The 26,866-nt window shown below is 47.9% G+C and overlaps 6 protein-coding genes and 1 non-coding gene across 7 annotated transcripts; 3 read left to right on the forward strand and 4 right to left on the reverse strand.

Moving 5' to 3' along the window:
* Positions 1-13: 13 nt before the first annotated feature.
* Positions 14-4,177, reverse strand: BT62DRAFT_968154 (glycosyltransferase family 2 protein). Its single transcript, XM_043188898.1, has 4 exons — positions 2,365-4,177; positions 2,080-2,315; positions 1,164-2,026; positions 14-1,104 (listed from the first exon to the last, which is right to left on the reverse strand). The coding sequence occupies exons 1-4, from the start codon at positions 3,998-4,000 to the stop codon at positions 411-413; spliced, it is 3,429 nt and encodes a 1,142-aa protein (XP_043039905.1). The 5' UTR covers positions 4,001-4,177; the 3' UTR covers positions 14-410.
* Positions 4,178-4,672: 495 nt separating this feature from the next.
* BT62DRAFT_1075971 (uncharacterized protein) lies at positions 4,673-7,242 on the reverse strand. The gene is made up of 4 exons (XM_043179170.1): positions 7,152-7,242; positions 6,920-7,090; positions 6,557-6,857; positions 4,673-6,506 (listed from the first exon to the last, which is right to left on the reverse strand). The coding sequence occupies exons 3-4, from the start codon at positions 6,778-6,780 to the stop codon at positions 5,120-5,122; spliced, it is 1,611 nt and encodes a 536-aa protein (XP_043039906.1). The 5' UTR covers positions 6,781-6,857; positions 6,920-7,090; positions 7,152-7,242; the 3' UTR covers positions 4,673-5,119.
* Positions 7,230-13,903, forward strand: BT62DRAFT_986911 (uncharacterized protein). The gene is made up of 28 exons (XM_043190029.1): positions 7,230-7,429; positions 7,485-7,721; positions 7,772-7,844; positions 7,895-7,939; positions 7,992-8,042; positions 8,096-8,136; positions 8,183-8,477; positions 8,528-8,844; positions 8,895-8,983; positions 9,038-9,062; positions 9,108-9,138; positions 9,184-9,241; positions 9,293-9,309; positions 9,356-10,463; positions 10,517-10,776; positions 10,831-10,913; positions 10,969-11,106; positions 11,156-11,351; positions 11,402-11,696; positions 11,752-12,023; positions 12,074-12,428; positions 12,479-12,594; positions 12,652-13,044; positions 13,100-13,246; positions 13,308-13,343; positions 13,391-13,594; positions 13,642-13,690; positions 13,736-13,903. Exons 1-28 carry the CDS (start codon positions 7,406-7,408, stop codon positions 13,863-13,865), a joined length of 5,085 nt encoding a protein of 1,694 aa, XP_043039907.1. The 5' UTR covers positions 7,230-7,405; the 3' UTR covers positions 13,866-13,903.
* Positions 13,904-14,003: 100 nt separating this feature from the next.
* On the forward strand, positions 14,004-15,341 carry BT62DRAFT_931851 (uncharacterized protein). Its single transcript, XM_043186222.1, has 2 exons — positions 14,004-14,126; positions 14,181-15,341. The coding sequence occupies exon 2, from the start codon at positions 14,194-14,196 to the stop codon at positions 15,142-15,144; it is 951 nt and encodes a 316-aa protein (XP_043039908.1). The 5' UTR covers positions 14,004-14,126; positions 14,181-14,193; the 3' UTR covers positions 15,145-15,341.
* Positions 15,342-15,417: 76 nt separating this feature from the next.
* Positions 15,418-25,586, forward strand: BT62DRAFT_931852 (uncharacterized protein). Its single transcript, XM_043186223.1, has 43 exons — positions 15,418-15,884; positions 15,944-16,311; positions 16,369-16,687; positions 16,741-16,849; positions 16,905-16,995; positions 17,046-17,382; positions 17,439-17,530; positions 17,586-17,709; positions 17,761-17,976; positions 18,024-18,071; positions 18,124-18,227; positions 18,286-18,340; positions 18,393-18,527; positions 18,580-18,946; positions 19,000-19,082; positions 19,133-19,262; positions 19,318-19,361; positions 19,412-19,450; positions 19,511-19,680; positions 19,730-19,784; positions 19,840-20,006; positions 20,061-20,315; positions 20,365-20,975; positions 21,022-21,035; positions 21,086-21,119; positions 21,165-21,192; positions 21,245-21,287; positions 21,343-21,893; positions 21,947-21,987; positions 22,046-22,140; positions 22,197-22,240; positions 22,299-22,399; positions 22,446-22,541; positions 22,591-22,637; positions 22,694-22,766; positions 22,825-23,066; positions 23,120-23,182; positions 23,235-23,488; positions 23,542-24,177; positions 24,225-24,308; positions 24,361-24,490; positions 24,545-25,260; positions 25,315-25,586. Exons 1-43 carry the CDS (start codon positions 15,809-15,811, stop codon positions 25,327-25,329), a joined length of 7,302 nt encoding a protein of 2,433 aa, XP_043039909.1. The 5' UTR covers positions 15,418-15,808; the 3' UTR covers positions 25,330-25,586.
* BT62DRAFT_968165 (uncharacterized protein) lies at positions 25,437-26,864 on the reverse strand. Its single transcript, XM_043188899.1, has 2 exons — positions 26,428-26,864; positions 25,437-26,381 (listed from the first exon to the last, which is right to left on the reverse strand). Exons 1-2 carry the CDS (start codon positions 26,846-26,848, stop codon positions 25,762-25,764), a joined length of 1,041 nt encoding a protein of 346 aa, XP_043039910.1. The 5' UTR covers positions 26,849-26,864; the 3' UTR covers positions 25,437-25,761.
* BT62DRAFT_t78 lies at positions 25,672-25,753 on the reverse strand. Its single transcript has one exon. It is a non-coding gene; the product is annotated as a tRNA-Ser (tRNA).
* Positions 26,865-26,866: the final 2 nt, after the last annotated feature.

The raw sequence follows: 26,866 nt of genomic DNA on the forward strand, positions 1-26,866 counted from the left end.
ATTTATTTAAAGTATACCTTATATAATTGGCTGACCTGATGACTAGTTTGTCGTCAGCAGTTTTTCTCTCACTATTCAAAAGATTTTTGCTGGTAGTAACCTGTATTTCACCGTCCATTGAAGTCTCCGAAATATAAAAGACACAGTAAAGCAAAGGAAGATCCGTTAATACTATGGATGCAAGAGTGAGCGACAAGACAATATCGACGAGGTAGCCCAACTAATACTTGAATAAGTCACTGTACGACAGCGGGGCGATTAGACTGGGTGATCTAAGTTGAGGTATTCCATGGGTGCAAGCTGCAACATAAGCATGGGATGACATGATATGCGGTAGATGGGTGATGGTATAGCAAACAAAGCGATATATAGAGGCACCAACCAAAGAAGAAAAAGTCCATTCGTTTCGTTCAAAATCTCGTAGCAGGGTCTAGAGGACCAAGTGGGCCGTATCGGTCGCCTGGACCACGCTGCCTACTAGGCCGACCACCAGCAGGTGTCCAACTCTCGTTTGAGGACATACTTGGTGACGTTGGTGAGTGCAGATTTGGCAGTATTCCGGGCGAGGCAGATCGTGATAAGGGTGAATAACTGTCATCACCAACATTCATCAATTGTGTGGAGGAAGTGCCCGTGAGCTGATAACGCGGAGCAGGACTATGATGTGCGGGACGAGGTCTGTCATCAAAGCCCATTTCTAGCATGGCCTCCAGTTCTGCACCGTCAAGTGTCTTTGCTGATTGCAGAGTTTCCTCTTCGGGTAGCAGGAGTGCAACGGGGGGCAGCGGATACTGAGTATTATGCTCATTGTAGCCACCGATCTGCGTCCCCCATTGATCATCTTCCGAAGATGCCAGAGATACTGTGTCAGAACCGTCATATTGGCTTCTGGCATCCGACCTTGCGCTGAGCAAATCTCCATCTCCCGCATAGTATCCTCCAGGATGCGAGCGTTCGAGTTCTCTCCGCCTCCGCTCATCACGACGAAGTTTGCGCAGCCTAGACCTTTCCCAGTCTTCCCACCTGCGCATGGGAACGGCTTCACCGTTGAAATGTCCCCCAGTGCCTCCATGACCGGCATCTTTTCCTTCACCTTCAACCTTCCTGGAACAAGGTTAAATTACATGAGTCGCTAGAGCTCGAGACCTGAGAAGTGCACACACCTTGTTTCTCCCCAAGAGAAATCGTCAAAGTGCCAAAAAGAATATAGAGGGAGAACGAAATTCCATATGGGTAGAGCAAGAAGATATATGCACATCCAAGCGACGTACACAACTTTCCTGGTCGTAATCAAAATAAGGATAGCAGGCAAACCGAGAACGGCAACGAGGAGAATGAGAGGAATCGCTGCTTCGAACGAAGTCGGTGGATCTAGCGCCATATCAACGATTAACATATATGTCAACGCAATGGCGATAGGAAGAACTACAGTTCCAAGCAAGTCCATGAATACAACAAACTGCATACTAAAGCAGAATGTCCCGCAGAGATTACGCACGAGAACCAGCTCCATAAGATTGTGAATTGTAGAGTTGATCCATCGTCGCCGCTGGGACAAAAGAACCGAAAACGTGTCGGGAACAACAGTTCTACACCGCGCCTGCGGTAAGAACATCATTTTGCGGTTTGGAAATGTCCGTAGAAGAATGGTGGTAAGGAAACGATCTTCGCCCAACAATAGAAGGTTCTTCTGGTGAAGAGTTGTTACCTCGTTCTGACTATACTCCTTCACAATCTCTGGCTTAACGATCAAGGGAACCCAGTCATCGCCCGTACTTCTCCGTGCTTTTAGGCGGAACATGGAGAAACATCCGGGAAGACAGGAAACACCTCCGAAAACAGACTCGAAAGCCTTGGCCAGGTGATGGGAAATGAAGTATTCGAAGACCTGAATGCTTGTCACCCAAGATTCTCGTTTGTTTGCTATGCGGGTCTCCCCACAAACGCCCATAATCATCGGATCATGGTGCATGCAATTGACAAGATGGCCCAAGGACTCAGGGAAAACCTTGGTATCTGCATCCACCTAGGAAGAGGTCCATGACGTGGCAGTAACTCGATGAAGGAATAGTAACTCACCATCAAGCAGACTTCAAAGAAATCGGGGGTCACACCCATGAGAACATGGATTTTTCGGAAAAGATCGAAGTCCAGGGGCGACATTCGGTCGTTGTAAGTGACACGAGAAAAGAAGTTCATGAGTATAAGTTGGCTATCGCGTTTCCCTCTGTTGCCGGGCTTCTTTCCAGCAGCAGCTTCATTTTCCGTGCCACATTTGACAACGATGACGGTGGGTGTTCGACGACCAGCGGTTGCTAAATCAATTGGTCAGTTACTTCAGGGGGGACAGAATGGGCAACATACTATAATGGCCCGCATATACCATGGCCCTGTTTTGCGCCTTCTCCCCAGATCCAACAGCAGGATACAGCATTGGCATTGGGTTTCCGAAACGCGGATCTGCATCAAGGAGTCCCACGCAAATGTCTGGTGTGCTTATCTTCTCCCCAGCACCAGTGATCATACCGTCCGCCACGACAAAGAGAAGTTTACGCTGATCACTGTAAGTCGTTCGTGATATAGAATCCAGAGTGGTCCTGAGCGACTCCTCTCCTTCAGAATAACACGTTACTAAGCATACGGCGAACAATTCTCGGCCAATGGATGCCAAACTCATGACAGGCGCGACGGAACCATCTGAGGAAGAGTTGGTGAGGGTCGCTGATGAGGCTGACATGAATGAACGGGCCGATTTGTTCACGTTGGACTTGTTCAGCTTCCTCGCACTCCCGGCAGCCCAAGGTGCTGTGCCATTTTTATTGTCAATAGAGACATTGGCACCCTCTGGCATAACTGCGGGGCTGATAGCAGATCTCTCCAAGTCCCTGCTATTTGGTGGACCGGCAAGACGCTCCGACAGGAACCAGTTAAAAATACAGGCCATGACGAAACGCACTAACACGAGTCCCAGTACGACGATAAGACCCGCGTATAGAAACAGTGAAGAGATAAAACATCCTGGAGTAACTTTGTCGATGTTGCCTGCGTAATATCTCTGCTTCAAACATTTAATGGACGACTGCAGGTCGGAGCGGCTGGAAAAGAGACGAGTACCATCCTTTCCCGAACTCGTATCTTGGTTATATAAGAGGGTACGAAGGGCAGCATCGACGTTGTCGGACGAGATGGAATTAGGATGAAGGTTTATGTAGGTGGTCATATTCAGAACGGCACCATCAATGACAAAGTAGCTGGATGAAGCGGCGACTTGTTCCCACGAATAACCAACAATATATCCCGTACTTTTCATACCAAGATCGGAGAAGGTGGAAGATGAATTGAGGTCGCCGAGCGAGCATGGATTTGTAGTGGAGCAAGGGGCATCGAGTGCGACTCGAAAGCTGAGGCCTGTGCAATCTGAGAAGTCTGAGGCACTCCTCGTGAAAAGCTGCGTGATATCCTGGCCACCAGATTCGCCGAGCGATGAGAACGAAACATTGGAGGTAGACGTCGCGGATGTGACGTTGTATACACGACCCTGAACGCCTACTGTGCCCGACTGCGTGCCCAATCGAATGAACTCATTATTTGTGCTGCTCGAAGATGGGCAAAGAACCTTCTGAAAACCGACGGTAATGAATCCCACGCAGCAACAAAGGATTGAGATCAAAAAACACAGCGTCATCTTTTCCCGCCATGCTTGTTGAGTAGCTTTGTCTTTCAACCCTCCAATTGAGCTGAGAAGGAAACCAGGCGCCCAGAATGTGACCGCGCGACTAAATAACTTCCATGCATTCGAGCCGTTATAGTCGTTGGCTGGACGTGAAGTAGACGATGGTGAAGCGGATTGCGGATTGATGAGGGGTACGGGAGCGACACTACGTTCTGGACGTGTAAGAGTTTTTGCACGTCGAATGGTAGTGCCAGAGGTTGGAGGCTGCCGTGTAGTTGGAATGGGGACATCCGTAAAATTGTGATTGGATTGAAAACGAAGGGCCATGATGAAAAGAGAGGAAGATGCACGGCATGCAACAGCAGCCTGGTGTCAGTAAAAGAGGGAATACGTGCTAAAGTCTGCCGTGAAGGGTAGATGAAACTGTAAGGAGAGATGGACCGTCGTTGGTGGATGGTGGGAAGTGGTGGTAACCGAGCTGGCTACGGATAATTGCCATTAGAGGTACCCACGTGGCCAGATTTATAATTCTGAAAATAAAATCATAAAATAATATTTAGCGCCCAAAGTATACCATACTAAAAACAACATCGACTCCCTTTACCAGGTTTACCTTTACAAATATTCGAAAGCACTCTTTCCATCTTGAAATGTCCTTGCCCAGGATCACCTGGGATCACTTGCCAACAAAAGGCGTTGCTACGGACAACTGATTAGGAGTGCCCGGCAGTGGAGTACCGGCGCGCAGTAACACCTTTTCCACAGATTCACACAGATTCACCTAGACTTTCCCTCGCTTTTCGACACGTGTGGGAGCTTGGTATTGGTCAATACTAATATCAATTTTAGGCTTTTCTAACTTCGCCTGTACAGGATGGAAATTTCTTTCGCTTGCCGCAGTTCGTCGGGTACCTATGCAGCCCATCATGATCTTGTCACTTTGAATGGTCAGTAAAGCTATTCCAATGAATGTGCGACATTGTCGGGCAACTGCATGAACTGGTGTCTATAAGATATCTCGTGCTTCCACTTATGACTGTCATCGTTCAAACCCACAGGCCCAAGGTCTCTTAATTCAAGGATGGTTACAAACACAAGTCTAGGATGAATCAAATGAGTGTCCGTGAAGGGAGAGGAACTGAGAACACTTGAGGCAGTAGAATAGACGGGGGCCAATAGGCGGATCATTATGTACGGGGATGAATAGATGAGTACTATAGTTCCTTTCAATGCTACGTCGTTGATCGGTCTAAAAGTAATAAGTTGAGGGGTATAGAAGATTCGTGGCAAATGAGGAAGAAAGTCAATGGGAATAGATAAAGACCAAAGAGGTGGAAAGGGCTGGCATGATGCTCCTTGTCAATGTGTCGTCTGTCTCGTCTATCATCCTCGACAACAAACGGTCGAGTCATCGTCATATCAGAATGTTATACTGAACTACCAATGTTATGACAGTCCACCTTCTGGTAGCAGGGAATTGGATGGATTTCTGGCAATAGGTGTCGGTGGTCGAGACCTATCACGGGACGGGGGTCGAGAGGGGTACGGGGAACCGTAAGGTGCTTGATTGTACCTCGTTGTATCTAGAGTGTCTGAAAATCCATCTGTCCGTCCAATGGCAGCGGCATCGGCCCCGCTGCTTAGGCCAAATGCGCTAGCAATAAGGCGCGGACTGCCAAAGGGCGACGTCTTCTTCTTGAGAGGAAACTGGCCTAATATAGGCTCGTCTGAAGCTACAGGCGTCCCAGGAAATGGGACTGTTTTCCCTGATTGGCTCGTCAGAACGATAGACAAAGTCTCGCGATCGGCAGGTTGGTTGTACATCCATGTTGCGCAAAGAACCGTCGAAGCACCGATAATAAAAGATGGCGTGATGCGAAATTCAAATAACGCAACAGAGGCCAAGAACGATAAGACGATTGAAAGACTTGTTGCGAAGCCCTTCAGGATGTTATCCGAGTACTTGATAACAAGAGCTGTGATCAGGCCTCCAAACACTTGAATCGCGACTGTAGCCCACGCCCAACCTCCAAAATTACGCAGCAAATCGGACGCAAATCCCTGGGAATTCGGGGGAGCAGTCTTGTACAGAACGGGTAGAAGAGCCGGGATGAGGGAAAATAGTGACAGTTGGACATTGCGCACCCACAGATCTGCCTTGGAGTTTTTGAGCACCATCTCAAAGTACACGCCGGCAAGCCCTGACGTGAAACATGCTGCTGTTACAGCACCAAAGCCCTTAAGTGGGCTCATGACATGTATGTGAAGAGGTGCTGAGTCGTGCGCACTTCCAACGGGAGTGTTTTTCGGTGCGACATGACCAACGGAGGCGGTTTGTATCTGGACAATGCCCACCCCGATTGCCAGGAAAAAGAGGGAGAGCCATTTTGTCGTGCTCAACTTCTTTCGCAGAAGCGCAACTGAAAAAGCCGCCGTCGTCAGGATTTTCATCTGGTACGTCACTTGGAAGGATGCCACGGGAAGATTGCTTATGGCAACGAATTGGAGAGAATTCTGGACCACATACAGTATGGCGGGAATGGATAGTTTCCAACAGTCTGGACTAAAGATTTCTCCACATAGTGACCAAAATGCGGGTGTCCAAGGGTAGGGCCAGGAGCAGATTAGATTCCATATTGACCTGCGGCGCCAAGGAGTCTCTGAAGGGTCCCTCATTCGTGCCAGAGCTATGACAAACGATATAGAGCCCTTGAGCAGCTCATTGAGGAGAACGGCGGATGCAGGTGAATAGGAGAGAGCAGGTGGTGTTGATACGCGTGAATAATGCATCACAATGGACAGTGCGGCATTTTGCACGGCAAGGGTCACCAACCTAGAAGTAATCAAGGGTCTGCAAAGGGATACTAGGAGACAAAAACTCACGATACGTATTTCAAAGGCATCCCGAACACGGTTGGTCCACTTGTGGATTCAACCTGGGATGAACCGGCAAATGGGACAGTGTTAACTGGCAGAGATCCTTTGCTTGGATAGGACATTCCCGCGGACGGCAGTAACGGAGTCAGCCTTGGACCTGAATGCTGCACCGAACCTTGCTGGCCGTATGGCGAAGGGGAGCGAACGGTTGGTAACGGACGGTGGTACATCTCGAGTTCTGGGCAAAGCCTGCAGTGGGACGAGGCGGAAGAGGGGACGTCGAGGAAAATAAGGCCAGCAACGCAACCTGTAAGAACAGTTGCTACTGTTTTAGGGCGGTATGAAATAGGGAAAAAGCTACGCCCGCACCTGGAATGTAAGATAACAAAACAAGTACCGAAGCAAAGAAAAAAGCGAACGGCACTGGGCAACGGAGATTTTTTAACTCTTTTCTCTTCACGGCAGAGCAGAAGAAGGAAGAGTGTGCCAAAGTCCGGTGAATGGCGGAAGACTGGACGCTGGCCAACGATAATTCTCACGCTGCCGCCAAATTGGTATTGGTCATGATTTTTGGCCCGTAGAATGCCTGGACTGTGCTCACCTGGTCGTCGCTGTGTCGCCTGTCGTAGTCCCCACGGTGCCGGATGGGAAGCTCAACGTCGTACGGTTCAGTGGCACAGTGCCTATGCTAAAAAAACGGAAATTGGCAGGCCTCAGAAGCTGCGTCTCATGATGCCCTATATTTAGGCAAACTGGTGCCACAACGTGGACAACGTGGCTCTACAATGACGGTCTGACACAGACGACCTTGACGACGTACTTTGCCGATATCTCACCATTTCCTTTCGTATTTACATGGCCGGTACCCGGGACGCTTTGGCGAGTAAACGAGCACGCATATATCCAGCTTCCTTGCCTGATACTTGCATTGTAGTGGGCCACTGGTCATGATGAGTCTGTGGAGGTCAATCAACGTGCTCTCATCGACAAGGTTCTCGCGCGATACTCTGGAGAGTTCACAGTCTTTCGTGAACTGTTGCAAAATTCGGACGATGCGCAAGCCACAGCGGTGGAAATACACTTTCAGTCGAAGCATTTTCTAGACAATCTATCCAGCATTTCTAATCGCTCTTCCTCCGATATTCCCCTGCCGGACTTGTCGACAATTCTGGTATATTTAGACCACATCAGCCATGATCTTATTTCTCAGTTAACTCGCAGGTGCATCAGTGGACCTTTAAGAACAATGGTATAGTCTTTAGACATGAAGATTGGAGCAGGTTGAAAAGGATCGGTATGGCACTCGCTGCTACAACCCTACTAAAATATTGATCGGGCTGATAGCTGAAGGGAACCCGGACGAGGAGAAGATTGGTGCTTTTGGTGTAGGTATGGTCCCACTTTTTGTTTTGAAGCATTCATTTAGTCACGGGTGTCTTAGGCTTTTATAGTCTGTTCTCTGTTACGGAAGAACCTTTTGTGACCTCCGGAGGTATGTCGGGCTAGTGTCGATTTTCTGATATTCTCTGAATACGTACGCGCAAGGTGAATGGATGGGGTTCTATTGGAAGGACAGGAAAGATCAAGTACGTACTTTGCTCTGTTTCCCCGCCGTTATCTGATGTCTCCAAGCTGTTCGCTCGTCGTGGTACTCTTCCCGATGCGGAGCAGACAAGTCCATGGACGTCCTTTGACATGGTGCTAAGGGAAGACGCCACCATTCCGCCAGCTTCTGATTTTGCACGGTTCCTGGCGTCTTCCATTACCTTCATGAATTATCTTTCACAAGTCAGCGTATACATGGATGAGAAACGCCTTATTCATTTAACAAAGAGTTCTGGTGCCGACGAGCGATTGGTGATACCAAGAGGGCTGCATACCTCGAGTCGGAAGTCGATCATGCATATCAAGGGTATCAAGTCAACTCGTAAGTGTCGGTACTTTGTCTTTGTAATGTCACTTACACAACACCTGCAGCACTACATATTAGTGCCCAAGTAATGCAATGGGTCTATACATCCTCTAGTGATAAACCATCTGCTGCCAAACCTGTTAAGCCACAAGCTAATGGCGGTTTTTTTTCGTCACTGTTTACGAATCTCGTTGGATCCGTACCGCCGCCACCTGAGGAACGCAAGGAAGTTATCGATCCCCGTCAGATCCGGGTGACAAGTGTATCATTGTCCATTTACTCCGCCGATGTAGATGTTCGTTTAGACAAGAAATTGTCGGCAGAACTTCATAGATCCACGAAGAAGAACCCGCCGAGTAAGTTGAAGTATGAACTCATCTATGTGAGTGCTCATGAGACAATGCTGTGTATCGAAACCGACTGCCATGTTAGACTGGAAAGGATGAATACGATGCCAGCAAGCAATGTGAAGCAGGGAGTGAGAAGTCTATCTTTCAAGGCCTGCGTGCTGATATCGACGGGTGGGTGACAAACTCGACACTATGGGAGGTATGATCTAAAGACTTCAATCTAAGCACGGGTTCTGCTCGTATATTCATAGTAAGGTGCATCCAATACCCAAGTACTAGTGCTTATTTGATTTAGGGACATTCGACTGGTCAAACGACAGGACTCGGTAGGTTGTTACGTGCTGTTTAGGGTGTTAATTAACAACCCATAGGCGGTCACATGGCGGCCCGATTCATACCGACTGTTGAACGAGAATCAATCGACTTGATGTACTTTTCCCCCTGCTACCATCTTCTTTCGTACTAACAAATATTATGCAGGGATCGCGCCGTTGCTGGTAGGTTTTGGACCCTTTCCGTAAAGCAGAGTCTCACGATTCACAGTATGGAATCAGGAACTGTTGTTTGTCGGCGGTTTTCTTGCGCGAGTGGCATATGAGCTTGAGCTCTCGACCATTAGGAACCTTTGGGAGGACGCTTCGACCCCATCATCTGACCCAAGCGAGGACATCAAACATCGGTTAACTCAGCGTTCTCTCCATTCGCTGAAGTTTTTCACTTTCCATCCTTCTACACCTTCCGGAGAAGTTGCTGGTCGCTTGGAGGAAGCATTCTTTTCGTGCGCCAACAGCGTTCCTTTCTCGATCATAACGAGTGCTGGTGTCCGTAAGATTGGTGATGCTCGGATGCCCGATGCCACCTTTTCCGGATTCTTAACACAACTTCCGGTTATACCTACAGACGTTCTAGACGAGGCTCGACCAATGATAACTTCTTTGCAAAACCGACAGCTTCTTAAAACTATCACGTTTGATGATGTCCTTAAGGAGCTTCGGTCACGTCCACTCTCAGAGGCAGAGGCTGTTGCCTGTCTCAAATGGTGGTCGGGCCTAAAACTCAATGTCACCGATAGGTCGTCCATCCAGAAACAGCTACTAGATGCAGTCATCATGACCACCATTTTTCCAGGTTCTGGTACGGAAAGAATTGTGCCTCTCAACATCATTCAGACATTCGTCGATCCCAGATACATTCCCCCCGACGATCCCCTACCAGATCATGTTCTCCCATACGCTATCAGCAAGCAGCTTTCGTCTTCTACCATCAAGTCGTCTTTTCCATGGACAGAACTTACTATACGTCAATGGATACAACACGTCTGTGATGCTAAAACACGGTCTGACCTTGACCACGATATCGGAACGTCAGCACCCTGGGCAGAACACGTATTGATTGTCCTCAGTCGCAGTTGGACTATCATTTCACCTGAGATGAAGGGGGAAATCATTGCCATGATGAAACCTCTTAAGTGTATCCCCACTTCAGGCGGGCTGAAAATCCCGGAAGACGTCTACTTTCCAGGCGCGAACATATTTCACGACCTTCCTGTGGTTCTTCTCCCTTCAGGCGCCATGATCAGAGGATCACTCGAGCGAGTGATGGAAGGTCTTGGGGTCCGTAGAGATGTCGAGTTGCAAACTTTGTTCAACAAGTAGGTGGCATCCAGAAATCTCGGAGGTTTGATTGAATCGAGTGCCTTCACAGAATGATCAAAACGAACGAATGGACTGTGAACGACCTCATGAAACATCTCGCAACGCGTAATCTCAGTGATGAAGAAATCACTCGTTTACGATTGACGGCTGTGTTTCCGAAGCAAGAAACGTCAGAATGTGTTCTCGGTGCAAAATCGAGGAGATATGCTGCCAAGGATCTGTATGAACCTTTGGATATTTTTCGACAACTAGGTTTACCTGTCTTAGACTGGGGAGTACAGAACAAGTGGCGTTCATCATCTCCCGAAGGTGGTTCCTCTTGCTGTATGTCGAGTCTTCATGATCAGCTGACTCTTCTATCAGCTAAACTCGCATTTACTCTCAATTTACGTCAGTGTCCTCCGGTCGATGTCCTTGTTAATCTTTGCGCCGGGTCCGACGAAAAGGTGCTTACTAAATTTATTGCTGTTGTCTTCTACAACTGCTCACTTTAATCCTTAGATTAGAACCATCGCCTTGAAATACCTTACGGACAATATGAATACTAAATATCAAAACTTTGATCCTGTAAAATTTGGTCAGGTTGCATTTATTCCGGCTGTACGAGACTCCAAAGTTTGTCTAGGAACCCCTGGAGAGGTGCATAACATCATTCTTCTCATGATAGCTTCTAACTCAGATGTAATAGGTCTTTGCCAGTTCGGACTGGGCCGCCTTTGGCTTTTTAGTGACACCACCAACACTATCAAGGGAGATAGTGGCCAAGCTGAAAGTCCCACAGCATCCACCTTCCGAGCTCATAGTATCCTTTCTCCTGAATAACGTTCCTCGCGATGAATCTCAAGCGAAGCAATGGTTTGAAATATTGTCGGGGAGAATAGCAGGTGAGCATATGTGTGCATGCCATACTCTCTGAAGACTCATTCCTTCTAAGACTTCGATACCTTTCAGCTGACAACGCTCTCAAGGGCGCCCGTGGTACCAGCCAAAGAAGGTGGCAATGCCGGGATGGCATTTCAATGGATCCCACCTAACCAGTGCTATTTCCGTCGAAGCTCTGGTGATGACTATTACTCTAGACTATTTTTCTTCGTCGATTTTGGACCTGCTGCAAACGCGTTTTTGACCGCCTGCGGTACTCGCCAGGAGCCTAGCGTGGATGAAATTGCCCGTACTATATTACAAAACCCAGGGAAGTTCTACGAGTCGCTGAACAATAGCCCAACAAAGTCCGGGGATTTTTTATGCTATATCAACACCGACTGATATTTTTGCTTTCAATAGTTATATAGGAGAATTGCGAAAGCTTGCCATTGCCCATCAACAGATTTCTGCGGACACCCTTCAAAAAATGCGACGAGGAAAAATCCTGTTGGGGCTGAAACGAAAGCTAAAGGCAAAGGCGAAGACTGATATCGATGACTTCGATGATGACGAGTGGGACACACTTTATGATCTTAAAACAGCCGATGAAATAGTTATTGCTGATGACACCAACGCCCATCAGCTTTTCAGTGAGTCCTTGTTTACGGCACCGCAAGAAGACATACTTGAAGGCAAGCCACTACTTTCATGTATCAGCAACGATATTTATGGTGTCATCCAGCCTTCTATATGTCCCTTGGATCTCGCCGCTTGAGCTCTGTAGTTGAAGTGTCGTATAAGACCTCAGCGGCAGTATCCAACAGCAAAACAGCCATCGAGATGCGAAACCTCATACTCGAGAGACTCCCCTTGTTCTTGCATGAACACACTCACTCGAAGACTAAATTCACGCTTACCTGGCTGGCTTCGTCGGATCATTTCGTCGTTGCAATGTTTGGTAAACTGTCTATCACGAAGAAACTTCGCTTTGGTGATCTGCAGTCCCGCTCACTTGATGCTTCAGCCTATGCCGTACACGAAAATAATAGGATCATGCTATTTCTCGCAGGCAGTGGCCAAGATGAAATGTATTATGAGTACGTGGATCAGATCCTAGATCCGTGTCCAAGATCTAACCTTTTCCAAGGGTCGCCACTTCCTTGAACCGGTTACTTTTCGAGTCCCCGAAGGCCAGTGATGCGCTCCTCTTCATGACCATACTATCCACTCCTCTTCGTGCGCTAAAACGCAGAGGTTACAATGGCACGTGCCAAACCAATATTTGTCCGTGACACTGACACGAGGCTGACTTTCCGTTAGTCGATCGCATCCTTAGACAACAGCAAGCAGAGAAGCCCGCCGCACAAGAAGCTGCGAAGGCCGGAGCAGAGAATATTGCCCTGATGTCGAAGCAAACATCGAAGCTTAATCCTTCCCCTGGGATTTCCAACTCTGCTTCTGTTCCCGACGAGACATTATCGGATGATAACACGCTGACGCGTTCAGCTAGTAGTATGCGGAACACGTTCCAGAACTTGAGACGCAAGATTGGACCAAGGTGGAACACGACCACTCCTTATCCACCCGTCGCCGAGGAGGTGAAGCCGACAGAAAATTATATTACGGATGCTGGGCCTCCACCTGTACCTGACAAGATTCGCTCGATTCATCCATCTGCAGGAAAGCCTAGTGGTGCATCAAGGGCAGCTATCAGTACGTTTCCTAAACTCGTTTGTATATGATGTGTCCGACCAACCTGTGATCGAAGTGTCAAATGTCGATATGGCGATCAGTGCATGTAGACCCGAGAAGAATCACTTGCTCCAGAATCGGGAACACATGCGATTCGTCAAAGAGTCGCTGGACGAAGGATACTGTGATCTTTCTGGTCATTCGGGGACATTGAAACTCGTCAGTGAGTACTTGAATTGTCTACCTGCCAGATTTCAGGTCTGACATTAAAATAAACGGAATAGTGTCCATGGAGGATGTCAAGATTTATCTTCCACAACGTATGTATCCCCGTAATCTATTACTGCAAGTACCAACAGTATTACAGATACAGACACGACCCGTATCAAAGGGTTTCTTTCTACAAGACACGACTCAATAGCGAGGTTTATCCATGTGATGAATATCTTGGCAGCAATCTATAAGCTTCCCATGGAAAATCTACATATCTTCAGCGAAGACGAAGGAACTACTGTTGCGTTCAACCGCAATGGTAGCATATTCTTGAATTTGCGGTATTATATCGCTTGGCGTAAGTGGTTCACGACTGTAATGACATGTGCTCACGGAGATGCACAGACGACGAGCAGGTTAGAAAGGGTGATATGAATCCGGCGATTGTTTCTTGGTAAGTCCCCCAAACAATGAAAGTTCATCGCTGATAATTAGATAGGTACTTTACTCTCGCCCATGAAATCGCGCACAACTTGGTACAACCTCATAATTCTGAGCACGAGTTTTATCTTTCAGCAATCTGCGAAAAGCATCTAATGGAGCTTGGAAGCATAGTATTTAAATCATAGATATCTGTACTTTGACAATGCATTCAATGTGCCTTAACACCCGCGTCATTTAGTTTTCCCAGAGCCACGTGAGGCCTATTTCTCCGGAGGCTGAGCCGCTCGTGTTTACTGCATACGACCACCGGTGTCAGCATTCCTCCTCTTGCAGACAGCAGCAGTCGACTGTGCTCTGCCACTCTTTCACTGGGAGTGACCTTTTCTCCCTTGCCAGAGTATTATTGGGCCCTTGCACCCCGCCGCTCGACGTCGAGGCCACAAGTAGTGCGTTTTCATGTCTCTTTTCACGACTTCCTTCATAAAACTTATATCCTTCAGCTTCATTGCCAGCATGGCCAGCATAAGTCCCATAGTGTCAGCACTAGCTACCAATGGCCCAGTATCGTCTATTCGCAGGAAACCCCAATTCACATACCGGTCACCACCACTCTCGGACCCTCGCTCTCTCAAAGCCTCCATTTTCACCATTTCCTCGAGGATAGCACCACCTGGAAAGTCTAATGTCGCAGGAAGGGATGTGCTACCAGTGAGCGCGGCATCTGCCCCAAGCAAGTCAAAAAAGCACCCCATGGGCCCACCTCTGCCCCTTTATCATCCCTTGGGTCCATTAGCACTCTCGCTGCCTCCGCTAGACCCTACTATCTTCGGTTTTCCGGCTGATATCACTGTGGATGATGATGAAGGACGCCAGGCACCGGGACGTGGAAAACGGCCAGCCGCCCAGGGTGCCGAAGAAGAGGACACCAAGTCGGCAACGTCTGCCACGGCTTCCGTAACAGTCGTACCAGTGCCGGCGCGTGAAGTAAAGGAAAAGGCCAGCAGTCCGAGGAAGAAACGTGGTGGAGGCGGGAAGCGGAAGCGGAAAGACGCCGACGACGCCGATGCGACATATCCAGCTAAACGGACGCGTCAGTCGCGAGCCCAGCAGATAGAAGAAGGTTCTCCAATAGAAGTTGTGAACACGCCGATATCTGAGGGTATTTCTACTCCAGAACCGGGCCTGGCACTTGACGGTAACGAAGACAAGTCAAAGCCAGGGCGCAGGACGACACGGTCTCGCGGCCAGCCCGAGCGACGGGATTCTAATGCAAGCGAGGCCACGTCGACATCTGCCGCAGCATCGGCTACGATTCCAACAAGAGAAAAAGATATTATAGGCGAGGACAAAAAATCTGATACGGAGGCGCCGGAACCGAATGGTGGTGATACGACTGCTTTGGAAAGCAAGCGTAGCGTTCGAAGTAGCAGTAAGGAAGAGGGAGAGATCAGTGAGGACCCGTAACTTGTCCCCAGTATTCGCTGAATACCTTTGCTGAACATTCTTGCTTTTTGTTCTATTCCCATACGATTCACTCTGTACACCCACAGCATCGCACCATATATTCCATCTATATCTCCACATGTCTATTCTCTCTGTACATCCGTATATTCCAGAAATTTATGTCAGCTGAATCCTCAAAGGATCGTCGCGAGAAATATAATTGCCTGACAGCCTGTCAGCCTATACACGTGAAATTAAGGGCCGGCTAACTTTCACATCGTCCTCTTTTTGGCAATCACCGCCATCGTCCGCCTCGTAGGCACCGTCGCATTTGAGCAGCAATGCCGGTACCATTCAATGCTTGACCGTTTCTTTTCAGGAAAATATATCTTGCGGATAACTAGAAGCCTGAATTTGGGCCCCCACGCTACCTTCTCCTCGTGATGATTTTCATCAGACCTGGTGACTGAATTGCGCACGGGAGGCAGCGAAATATGATTGCTCTGCGGCGCTTCTGCTTCGGATAACCATGTGCTCTTTCTTGTATCTCATCCGTCCAAATGCTTTTTTCAGCGTCCTGCTATATTTTTCAGTCTATTTATTCCCTTAAGCTTCCTCACTTACCGGTCCCTCCCCTCGTGTCTCTTCTCTCTGCGTCTGTGTCCTCGAGCTCACCCCTTGTACCATGGAATCTGCTCGTGAAAGCAGTGGCATATACGACCATGATCCCGATTTCGAAGGCTCGACCGCGTCCTTAGCTGGTACACTCCTTTTATTGCTACCATTCTGTCTCTGTTCTGACATTACAATTTTTCTGCAGGCCATGCTGCCTTGCCGGCTGGTTCACGGTTTTCAGAGGGTCCAGAAATCCTGAGAACGACAGCTGCCGGGGTGCCCGTCGGCCCTGAGCCTTCTCAAGGCACCCCGACCGCTCAACCAAGCGCGGCTGACCAGCCTGATGCCTCCCCTCAGAAGGTGGCTCCTTCTATGCCTTGGTACAAGACGCGCAAGTTCATCATTTCGCAAGCTATCATCATTCCCTTAGGAATTGCACTGCTTTTTATTCTGCTCTTTCCTGTCGTTACCACCGTCGTTCAGTCGGTCGTCGATAAATCCGTCATCAACGTCAATGTCGCCTCTATCACTGAGCTTCAGAACAACACATTCAACCTCGCACTGAGTGGTGTTGTACGCCTACTTTGGCAACGATTAACTATATGCTCGCCGCTGATATCTTTTATATAGATTACTCACACCGGCGTCATATCGGCAAGAATCGAGTTTACCCAACCTACCGACGTATATTGGGTTCAGGACAACGGCACGGAAATTCCCATCGGATCTATGTGGCTACATACACTTCTTGCCAAAGATAAAAGAGCCGCCGTTGATGAGCAGACCGTCTTTAACATCAGCGACGAGGATGCCTTTGGTAGTTTTGCTCAGCATATGATTACCGGGACCAATTTCACTTGGAAGCTTTCGAGCGACGACCTCAAAGTCCAAGCGGCAAAGTTTCCCTTGTCTCATGGAATCAAGTTCAATAAATATATCACCTTGAACGGTAAGGCCCCTCCGTCCTCTCGAAAGGAAAACCCTCATAACCCACCCCACTAGGATTCAATAGTTTCGATGGTAACACCAAGCTGACGGATTTGCAGCTTCCTAGTGACAACCCAAATGGTGGCATCAACTTTGTTACCATCACGACACTGTTCAATCCCAGGTACGCATTCCCATCTTTCAGCCTGATTTCACGATTATCTATTCGTAACGAACAGCCCATTTTCTCTCAATCTGGGAACTGTAGTTTTCGATCTCTTCTACAAAGATATTGCATTGGGAGTGGGTACTGGTGAAGACACTAAGATAGTACGGAATCTGTACCTTTTTTTCGTGGCCTCTGACAATGATCATCGCAGGTTCCTGGCGATAATAATATATCTTTGGGAGGGTACTTGATCAGGCATAATTCCGCAGATGAGCTTGTTGTCATTTCGGAACTCTTCACCAACTATCTCAATGGTGACGACTCAACCGTCATTGCCAAGGGACAATCAACTCTGCAAAACGACGGCACCGCGATTTCTTGGCTCACTAAGGGTGTGGAGGCACTAGAGTTGCAGATCCCCTTCGTTTCCCTCCAAGGCGCCATTAACCCGATCCAGGCAATCGAGATCGGTGATCTGGGTTTGCTATTCGACACGTCCGTACCGTGGTCACCGATAACGAACAGCAAGACGGTTCAAGCTCAGTTAGGTGAGTCGAAGCAAACTTAACCTCTTTCACATTGACTGATGTGTTGTCTGTGGCAGCACTACCCTTCGGGTTTTCTGTATCTATAGGACAGATTCAGAATTCATTCAACCTCACTAGACCGGAAGGAGTTGTAGGAGGACTGGATATTGTAAGCTTGATCCACTCTCTGAGATTGACTAGGATTTTTTCACTGTCTTTCGTAGCCTCTAGATGCCTCCACCTCTCATATCAAGGTGTATGGTGAAAAGAACACCTCTGGCCCAGTCGATATTGTTATCACCGACACAAGACTGGCGACACCCGACCATCCTGTATTTGCTGATTTTAGTGAGTACACAGCATCATCTTCTCTCACTCAGCGTGTTGATCTGACTCCAGACGTCAATATCACTAGTCACGCAGTAGTAGACTTTCAGATTATCGGCCACTCAAGGTCTATCGCGAATACGAGCATTGGACAAATAACATTAGGTCCCATCAAATTCAATGTCACGTCGTCACTGAAAGGCTTGCAAGGCCTGAATGGCCTGACAAACATCGAGGGCGTTGATGTACGAGGCGGCACCGAAGACGGCATCACTCTCAGTATCAACGGTTCGTTTTGATCTATAATTTAATGCGGCTTTCTGATAGACTTACAGTGATGATCTACAACCCGTCCAATTTGTACTTGCAGACCGGCGATCTCCGTGCGTCTGATCTCAATTTCTTCGATGCAAAGCTTTTGTTCAGTAATGTCAGATATGCAATTGAAACGTGATGGCGTAGTGTTGGGTACGGCCCTTATGCCCAACCTGACGCTAAATATGGGCAACAACACCGTTGTGGCACAGTCTACCTTTGCGGTTAGTTTTTGGCCGTCTGTTTCTGAGTAAAATTAGCTCACATACACCCTTTTTCAAGGCAAACGATAGCCCTCAAGGACTGCAGACGCTGGATGACTTCGTTGGTCGGAAAGGTAACCATCACTATATCGAGAATCCCACAGCTAGTAATGTTCTGCAACGCAGATGTTCAACTCTCCATTGTTGGTTACGATGGAAGCACCGAGATCGCTTCACTTTCGGACGCGTTTCGGACCCTTGACATCGGGGTCGTCCTCCCGGGATTGAACACGACCTTGTTGAATCAAGCCGCTCTTGAAGGTCAGTCAGGTTTTCATGATCAGTAAGTCAAATATCTTATTTGTCACCCTAGTCCTATCTACCACTGGACGAGAGAACAATATCAGTCACGTTTCCGTCATCATTCAGAATCCTTTCACAGCAGCTCTTGGCATTACGAATATCCGATCGACCGTCAGCTCTGCTGGCCTGACTTTGGGAATGATTGAGTCTAGCAGTGCGTTCACCATAGATGGAAAATCTACGGCCACATCCCCTGAACTGGATCTCAACATGAATATGTCTCCGAGTGTTTTATTCTCTCTGACTCGTAAGCTGGCGGTCGTCGCAGGTCTTGATACCGCCCAATTGGATGGAATCGTCAGCATTGGGGGGATCTCGTATGTGGACGGAGTTGATGCCTCTTCTTTGAGGGGCGATACTCAGAGGAACATATACACGTCAGTTTTAGGAAGATCAGGAGCCGTTCCAGCGCTAATTTGGTGTAAATCAGCGGGTTCAACCTCCCTCAATTTGTTCAACAGGCCTTTTCAAAGCTCGAAACCGACGTCAACCTTACGACTGGTTTGAAGATTGGTGACCTGCCCCAGCCTCGAAATCTTTGTTCTCTCTAACACAGTTTACAGGTGACTATAGTACCACGCTCGAGTATACGCAAAGTGGCGTGAAGACCAATACCGATGACTCGCTTGATCTCATACTGCCTATCTTGGCTCAACCGATTGTTCAGAAGATGGTGTCCCAATCACTACTTAGGTTTCTTCGTTTTGTTGCTGGCGTCACTGTGATTGAGACTGATATTGAACGATAGCATCGACAATGTCCTTATTTCTGATCCTCAACCAGAATCTTTCAGTATGCCTCCCGTAGCAACCGTCGAAGGTCTAACTAACAGTTGTTCCCAGTTGCTGCAATGACAGGAAGTATCACCAATGCAGGACCATGTTCGTCGTTACTAGTAGTCACAACACACGTCTTGTATTTCTAACTTTTCGTTTTCATAGTTGATGCTGTCATCACATTCCCATCTGGTTTATCCGTCTCGTGGAATGGTAAGACACTGGGATCTATCGAGATGGATAACATAACTGTAATTGGTGATACTGGGGCTGATTTCAATGTCCAGTCCCAGTTCGCCGTCGCCGATGTCGATCACTTAACCGAGTTCATTAAAGTGTGCATGGCTATTTTCCTTTGGTTGCATAATCTTAATATGGTTTTAGGTATTGGTGACGGAGGAATCCTTTGAATGGATCATCTCGGGTGAAAATTTGGCTGGTGTGTCTTCACATCTATGAGGCGGTTTTTACTTACTTTCTGTGTTGTGTTGCAGTCAGCACGCTGGGCATCGATGTTGACCAAATTTCCTTGTCCGATAAGACGGTCACATTGAAGGGTATGAATAACCTGAATGGTGGTGTCACGATCACTGGCTTTAACCTGCCTGAGAATGATCCTGACGGTGGAATTCATCTCACTTTGGACGTCACTGCGACCAATGTTTGTTATCAATTTTGATTCCAGAGTTGGCTTCACTAACGCGTTGTGTTTAAGCCGTCCCAAGTCGGCATTACCCTCGGTTCCATAGGCTTTGAGACCTATTTCGACAATGTCATAATCGCTCCCATACTTTCGGGGAAAGGCCTTACATTGACACCGGGCGGCACTTCCAATCTCTCTCTTGTCGGCCGTCTGATCCCCCAGGACTCGGATGAAGGTTTATTGGCGGTCTCGACCTTGTTCAACAATTTCATTCATGGAAAAGACAGTAATGTCATTGTCCACGGTGATAGTGCAGGTCCTCAAGATGTGCGTTCCGTCTCCCTTATCATGCCCAGTCCTCTAATTGCATGTCTAGGTCATCTGGCTGAACGAAGGCATCAAGAGTCTGCAAGTGGCATCAGTCCTTCCTAATCAAGGTGTCCTAAACATTATCCAGTCTGTTGATCTATTGCAGTTGGAAATAGACTTCACAGATGATACCGCATATAATCCGGCGACAAGTAGCGATTTTTCTCAGGCTGCGTTCACACTGCCTTTTGCCTTCCCCGTAGATATACAGGTGCTCGAACAGAACATTATTGTTGGTTATGGTGGACAAGACTTCGCGCAGCTGATGATTCCGAAGTCACCAGCTAGCACAGACGTGGATGCTCGCATCATCACATTGTCTTTCAGCGACGTGCCTTTCACAGTCTTCGACAATGCTCATTCTGTCTTTGATAGCTTCTTAGCAGCAACTACCATGGGATCTCAGGAAACCTTGACTTTGACAGGGTCAGCCAATGCCGATGCAAGTACCGCTGTTGGCCTACTCTCTTTCAGCGAAATCCCATTCTCCGTGGGAACTTCAATCGATGGCTTGCAAGGTCTCAAAGCACGACCTGTCACTGTCAGTGACCTGGATGTTAACCATGGTTATCCCGGCTACCTGCTCATCAAGGTTAACAGTATACTTTACGATCCCAGGTGAGTCTCGAGCGTCCAGAAAAACTGGTCTGACAGCTTTGCTCAGTAACTTGACTATTGGTATGTTGCGCATTGTTACCCAAGTTGTAATAAATCAACCGCGTTACTAGGCACAAGCGATGTTTCCTTTTTGTTCTCCTACCAGTAAGTCGCTTTTTTTTCTTCTTACATATCTCACTCTGTATCTAGGAACCAAGTGATTGGCACCTCTAATATGGTACGCTTTCCCCGATTTGGGTATGCTCGGCTTACCTTTGAACTGCTATTAGGCCGACATGGTAATCACACCTGGCAACGGGAGCTATCTCACAGGTTCGCGTTGCACCATCGCGTCCTCGGCTCTCTTATCTTCATTCCTTGTTCACAGATGTCCACTTTTTCCCGCAAGGATCAGACGCAGCGTCGGCAGGACGGACACTCCTGGAAAATTACATACAAGGAGTCGACGCGGAAACCTCCATTACCGGCAGTACAGATTCTACCCCGATCGAGTCTTTACAGACAGCGCTTTCTGAGATTGTCCTGTCTCCCGTGACAATACCTGCTATGCACGACACGCTGATCAAAAGTGCCTCCTTGACATTCCCAATCGATGTTGTGGACACAGGCATCGCTCAAGCATCCTTCACTCTCGCCAATCCATTTACGGCTGGCATCAATCTGCTCACAATCGGTGCCATCGCGACGTATCGAGGGCTGACACTGGGCACAATCAAAGATGTAGATGTGTCATCCAATCCGATACACGTTGACGGACACAGTAGCGTTAATTCACAGTCGCTGGACATGAAATATAACTTGGACCCGTTAACTATTGTCCAGTTTTTGGGACTTACAGCTCAGGCCAACGGTGTCGATCTCGGACCACTAGTTGACATGTTCCAGCTACTTATTGCCAATCCAGACTACAATCCTCCTGTAAGTTCTATATCTTGACGGCTCGTAATTATTGATATCATACATACGTTTAGGTCACAACGACTGTGGACACTCAAGCCTCCAGTTGCTCTAGGTACGAAGTCGGATAGAACTTTCTTACTTCTAATCTAAGTCCAAATTCTCCTTCACAGCGGCAACCAGTTCGACGTCACAGGTGCGATCATAAAGGCACTTCAAAATCTTCAAGTCGACCTCGCAATTGATTCGTCACTCAAACTCGATGATTGTATGTGTGTAATTGTAGCCGGATATACCGAAATCTCACCGTATATTGCATGTTAGTCGCAGTAGACCTGTCCTTCAAGCAAAACGGTGTCCCAGCCATAGTAAGGATCTCCCATTCATGCACTTCTAGCGCGGTGACTGTCTCAACTAACTTCTTAGACCGATGAAACTGCCCTATACCTTATAGGTGCTGTCGCAGGACCTATTGCACAAAATCTAGTCGATGCCTCTGTTCTTCAATTTCTTGAGGCTGATATCTCGTGAGTGCATTTGGAATGCTCCGTGCCCGATCTTTATCCTCTGCAGAAATATCTCGAATGACGGGCTGGATCTTTCTCTGCGTGGTTCCCTGACAGGGACCGGTCCGCTAGATGCGCTCATTACCTTCACAGAGCCAGTTACGTAAGTGGTGCTTTTCTTCAACAAGAATGAAAATATTCACGGATACTAGCATAAATTGGGAGGGTCACGACATCGCGCAGATCGATCTTGATTCAAGTAGGTTGTCCCAGTGGCCTTTACGCAGTTAGTCGAAGTTGAATTTCCTCTTTTAGTCTGTGCAGCAGCTAACGATGGGGTGCCCAACTACGAGACTCGAGCAAGGTTAACGATAACAGATCAATCACAGTCCGTCTCTGTTCCAGTTTTGCCATTTGTAGTTATTAACTAGAAAAAACTCTTGTAGATTTACTCAATTTGCGATCTACCTACTCCATAACGAGGAATTCTCATGGACGATATCAACCGATAAACTTCGGCTAATTGCATTAGGAACTATTTTCGATGATGTATCACTAGAGAAGAACCTCACTTTCAAGGCGTTCAATAACCTACCCGGTGTTACAATCAGCAACTTTGGCTTGCCATCCGATGACACAGACGGGGGCATTCATATCGAAACAGATGTGTCAGTACCATCACCGTCGCGTGAGTGACCCCTCCGCTTGTCCACAACCTTAACACTGAAAATGGCGTGGTAGAAATTGGTATTGACTTAGGAACAGTCGTATTCCAATCATATTATGAGGGAACGCTCGTTGGACGTACGTTGCGACTTGAAGATTCTTCATTCACCTTAACGTGATGTTCTTCTAGCTCTGACAGCGACTGACTTTATTCTTACGGCTAGCTCAGAGACTGCATCACATTTCTCTGGGCGCATAATGCCTCAAAGCGGTGATGACCTGAACACCGTCGGACGGCTGTTCTCTGCCTTTTTGGCTGGAGAAAATTCCACTTTGATAACGACCGGCGATTCTGTCCAGCCCAGTGAATCAACGGTGGATTGGCTTAGTGCTGCGTTCAAGACTCTATCTCTTAATGTTATTTTATCCGGTCAAATATTCAACGTAGGTTTTCTTCTCACCGCCGTTTGCTGTAATGTTCTTATCAACCTCATTAGGTCATACAATCTGTGGAGCTCTCAGATTTGGAAGTAACATTACAAAGTGACGACCAGACTTGGGCACCTCTAACGGGTTCCCGCAATACAACAGCGACGTACAAAAATCCCTTCGGATTCTCTTTACAAGTGTTTGAGGCTGCACAGAATATTGTGATGACTTCATCGGATGGAACGGAAATAGCTTCACTTACATTGCCGAAAAGCACTGTAGTTGGTGGTGTGTCCACAGGCAATGTGGCGAATCTTAACATTAAATGGGAGAATCAACCCCTGAAATCCCTCAACGACGAAGCATTCGAAGCATTGTTCGCCGCTGTAACCCTGCTCGACCAGGCAGGTCTCAAACTTAAAGGAACGGCGGATGTTACAGCTCACACGGCAATCGGGAACGTACCTATTTCTAGCATCTCCCTCGACGTGCCGTCATCTTTGAGGGGTATGAACTCCTTCGGGGGTTCGGCGACTTTAAGCAACGTATCTGTTTCTGGCAGTGGGGGAGATGGAGGAAGTGAGTATATCGTTTCGCCCCTGACGACGACAATACAGAATCCGTCCAATGTGTCCCTCTATACGATTGATATTGTATTGCCGGTCATGTATGAAGGTGTGATGATTGGAAGGGCGGCAGTTGATGTAAGTGTGAAGTTATCTTGACGTCTTCTGTGGACTGATGTGCCTAGTCGTTTGATTTGCTGCCAGGAGAAATAGCTTTTTCTACAGAGTTCCACTATCAGCCCAGAGATGCAAACGATACAACAGCTGAAGTGAGTGAATGTCATTGACCTGCGTGTGCTTACCAAATTTTGACCCCCTTAGGCCTTCTTGACACGATTCTTGACCACTGGAGACGATATACCTCTGACGATTCATGGCGATGCCCAAAGCACACCATTTACATCACTCCAGGAAGCTCTAGGAGGGCTACAACTGACGACGACACTTCCAGGTTCGTATCTGAAAGCAACATTTGCTGTAGCTCCTGATTATCCAACTTATGCAGGTATGGGGCAGTCGAACATCGTCTCAAGCATTCATGTTATCATCACGCTCGACAGTCTCGTTACGAATCTCGTCACTGTCACTGTCTCGATTCACAACCCACTAGATACTCCGATGGTGATCGAGTACGCTCAGTCTGAAGCAGCCGTTGAAGGAGTTGTCTATGCCTCCTTTGGACATTTGTTCGGAGAAGACTTTGTCATTCTACCTGGGGAGACTACAGTGTCTCCTGCGATTGATGGAGTGGTGCTCACGCAGGGTGCTCTGGCGTCTTTAGACATCATACCATTGGGATACCTCGACGTCTCTACGGCAAACACGGTCAGGATAGGGATGGGCGGGTACCAGGTACCATGGTTAAAGTTGGTGCAGGATCATGTGCCAACGACGTATGACTTGGATTTGTCGGTTGCCGAACTGAAGGTGCAGGCGGATAGCTTGAGTGCATCCTCTGTTGAAGCTACGGCATCAACTTCGGCACCTTCGGACAGTTCGTCTAGTGGGACATTAACGACTGTTTCGTCATCATCATCTGTGGCGCATGCGACAGCTCCAGTTACGGCTGCTACGGACACGAGCTCAGTGAACGAGTCTCCTGCTCCGACATCTTCAGCAGCGACATCAGAAGTTGCTGGGAGTCTAACGACGAAGTTACCGCAAAGCGGTAATACCACTGACATCGGTGATTCCAGTACTGGAGTTATGAGGCCTCGGAAGGTGAGAAACGGATCATCTTCTTGACTTTTTGTTTTTAATTCATTGGCATCTAAGACTGACATTCCGTAATCCTGACTATTGACGCACCGATGGCTCTTACCGTAGTGATTCATATCCGGACATGTTGCGTTACGCTTATCTTCCATTGCACAGACACACAACTTCATGTTTTTTACGATCGTAATTTTATTCATATCAGTACTCCAGTTTAGTGCTTCGCGTACTACGGTTTGCTTGTATAGCGGGCATAAACTTATGTTGCACATATAAACTTTTTTTCTTCATCGCGTCCGCGAATGGATCAGGGACTTTGACTTTACCTCTCCCAATGAAAGCTTATACGGGAACTGCATGTCTAACCTCAGCAATGTTCAATCTATAAAAGAAAAACCTTCCGCGGGACCAAAAGACCGTCACCTTAGAGATTCGAACTCTAGCGGGCAAAGCCCAACCGCTTAGCAGGCGATCCCGTTAACCACTCCGGCAAAGTGACTACGTTACTCACGCTGGAGGTAGAAATGTCACCCACAGCACAATAGATATACTTCCCCATAAAACACTCCAACCGACCCACAGCTTTCCCCACATCCGGTATTCCATGACGAGCCAGGCAGCAGCCCAGGATGTGATAGGAAGAGATACAGCAAGGCGTAGGATGATTTGCGTGTGAGAGGCGAAGAGAAGGGTAGCAGAGAGAATTAACGCGTGGATGGCATGCGGAACGAGTGACGAAGTGAACGGTCCCTTGAGGATATGGATGGAGTATACCGTGAGGAGCAGCAGAGGTGGCGCAGCGATGACAAAGTTTGGGAGCTGCTGAAATGACCAGTAGTTGAAGAGACCGACGTTCCAGTATTTGGCCTGCACGTAAGGGTATATCAAAGGCACGATGTTCTTGCACCAATCGGCTCTGGGACAGAATGCAAAGTATGCAGACAAATTTTGGTATATGAATGGAGAGAAAATGACTGCTGTGAGCAATACACTTAGGTGCAATTTTCTTGGCCCGAGTCCCCACAGAATGTATCCGGCAAGAAAAATACTGTTGGACCGGAAAAACCCTGCCAAGGTGAAGCACACAGTTGCGTGATAGAATTCTTTAGTAGCGCAATACAGCAGACCTAGGAACCATGAGAATCACGGCATTTAACGGCAGCGACAACGTACCTTTGTAGGCAAGATAAGTGAAAAAAGGCTCTGCATAAGGTGCAAGACGAAGAGTAGCTGGGCTGCTGGGAAGGAGGGAGAGCAGGGTTGCGAGAAAGGCCAGGTTTGGCATGCGAAGGTGGTACTTGGAAAGGCGGTAGAGAGTGAGTGAGGTATCGCAAGCAATGGCGGTCATGAGGATGTGCCATTGGATGCTCTCAGGCTCAATCTGCCGAATTACAAAGGGCAGCCCTGGGAAAAAGGCCCATTCATGCTCGTACACGTATCCCTCCCTTTCAATATGCGAGAAATGAAACGCATCCCAGCGCAGCCATGAATTCACGGGCGACGCGTCGAACAGTGGCAGGTAGGATGCGAGAAAAGCAAGTAAACTCGTGAGCAGACGAGCAGCGACGGTGAGCAAGATGATGGTCGTTTCCATGGGCGGAGTTGTTTCATC

This window comes from Guyanagaster necrorhizus (genome assembly GCF_019112545.1).
Source record: "Guyanagaster necrorhizus MCA 3950 unplaced genomic scaffold BT62scaffold_12, whole genome shotgun sequence".
NCBI lineage: Eukaryota > Fungi > Basidiomycota > Agaricomycetes > Agaricales > Physalacriaceae > Guyanagaster > Guyanagaster necrorhizus.

Coding starts and splice junctions, on each gene's coding strand:
- BT62DRAFT_968154 (XM_043188898.1), bottom strand. CDS start 4,000: ATGGCCCTTCGTTTTCAATCCAATCACAATTTTACGGATGTCCCCATT. Junction 2,316..2,364: donor GGTATATGCGGGCCATTATA/GTATGTTGCCCA, acceptor CAATTGATTTAG/CAACCGCTGGTCGTCGAACA. Junction 1,105..1,163: donor TTCTCTTGGGGAGAAACAAG/GTGTGTGCACTT, acceptor ACCTTGTTCCAG/GAAGGTTGAAGGTGAAGGAA.
- BT62DRAFT_1075971 (XM_043179170.1), bottom strand. CDS start 6,780: ATGTACCACCGTCCGTTACCAACCGTTCGCTCCCCTTCGCCATACGGC. Junction 6,507..6,556: donor ATGCCTTTGAAATACGTATC/GTGAGTTTTTGT, acceptor GATTACTTCTAG/GTTGGTGACCCTTGCCGTGC.
- BT62DRAFT_986911 (XM_043190029.1), top strand. CDS start 7,406: ATGGCCGGTACCCGGGACGCTTTG. Junction 7,940..7,991: donor GATTGGTGCTTTTGGTGTAG/GTATGGTCCCAC, acceptor CGGGTGTCTTAG/GCTTTTATAGTCTGTTCTCT. Junction 12,595..12,651: donor AAAACGCAGAGGTTACAATG/GCACGTGCCAAA, acceptor ACTTTCCGTTAG/TCGATCGCATCCTTAGACAA.
- BT62DRAFT_931851 (XM_043186222.1), top strand. CDS start 14,194: ATGGCCAGCATAAGTCCCATAGTGTCAGCACTAGCTACCAATGGCCCA.
- BT62DRAFT_931852 (XM_043186223.1), top strand. CDS start 15,809: ATGGAATCTGCTCGTGAAAGCAGTGGCATATACGACCATGATCCCGAT. Junction 17,531..17,585: donor TTGTAGGAGGACTGGATATT/GTAAGCTTGATC, acceptor TGTCTTTCGTAG/CCTCTAGATGCCTCCACCTC. Junction 19,785..19,839: donor CTCGGGTGAAAATTTGGCTG/GTGTGTCTTCAC, acceptor GTTGTGTTGCAG/TCAGCACGCTGGGCATCGAT.
- BT62DRAFT_968165 (XM_043188899.1), bottom strand. CDS start 26,848: ATGGAAACGACCATCATCTTGCTCACCGTCGCTGCTCGTCTGCTCACG. Junction 26,382..26,427: donor CACTTATCTTGCCTACAAAG/GTACGTTGTCGC, acceptor CATGGTTCCTAG/GTCTGCTGTATTGCGCTACT.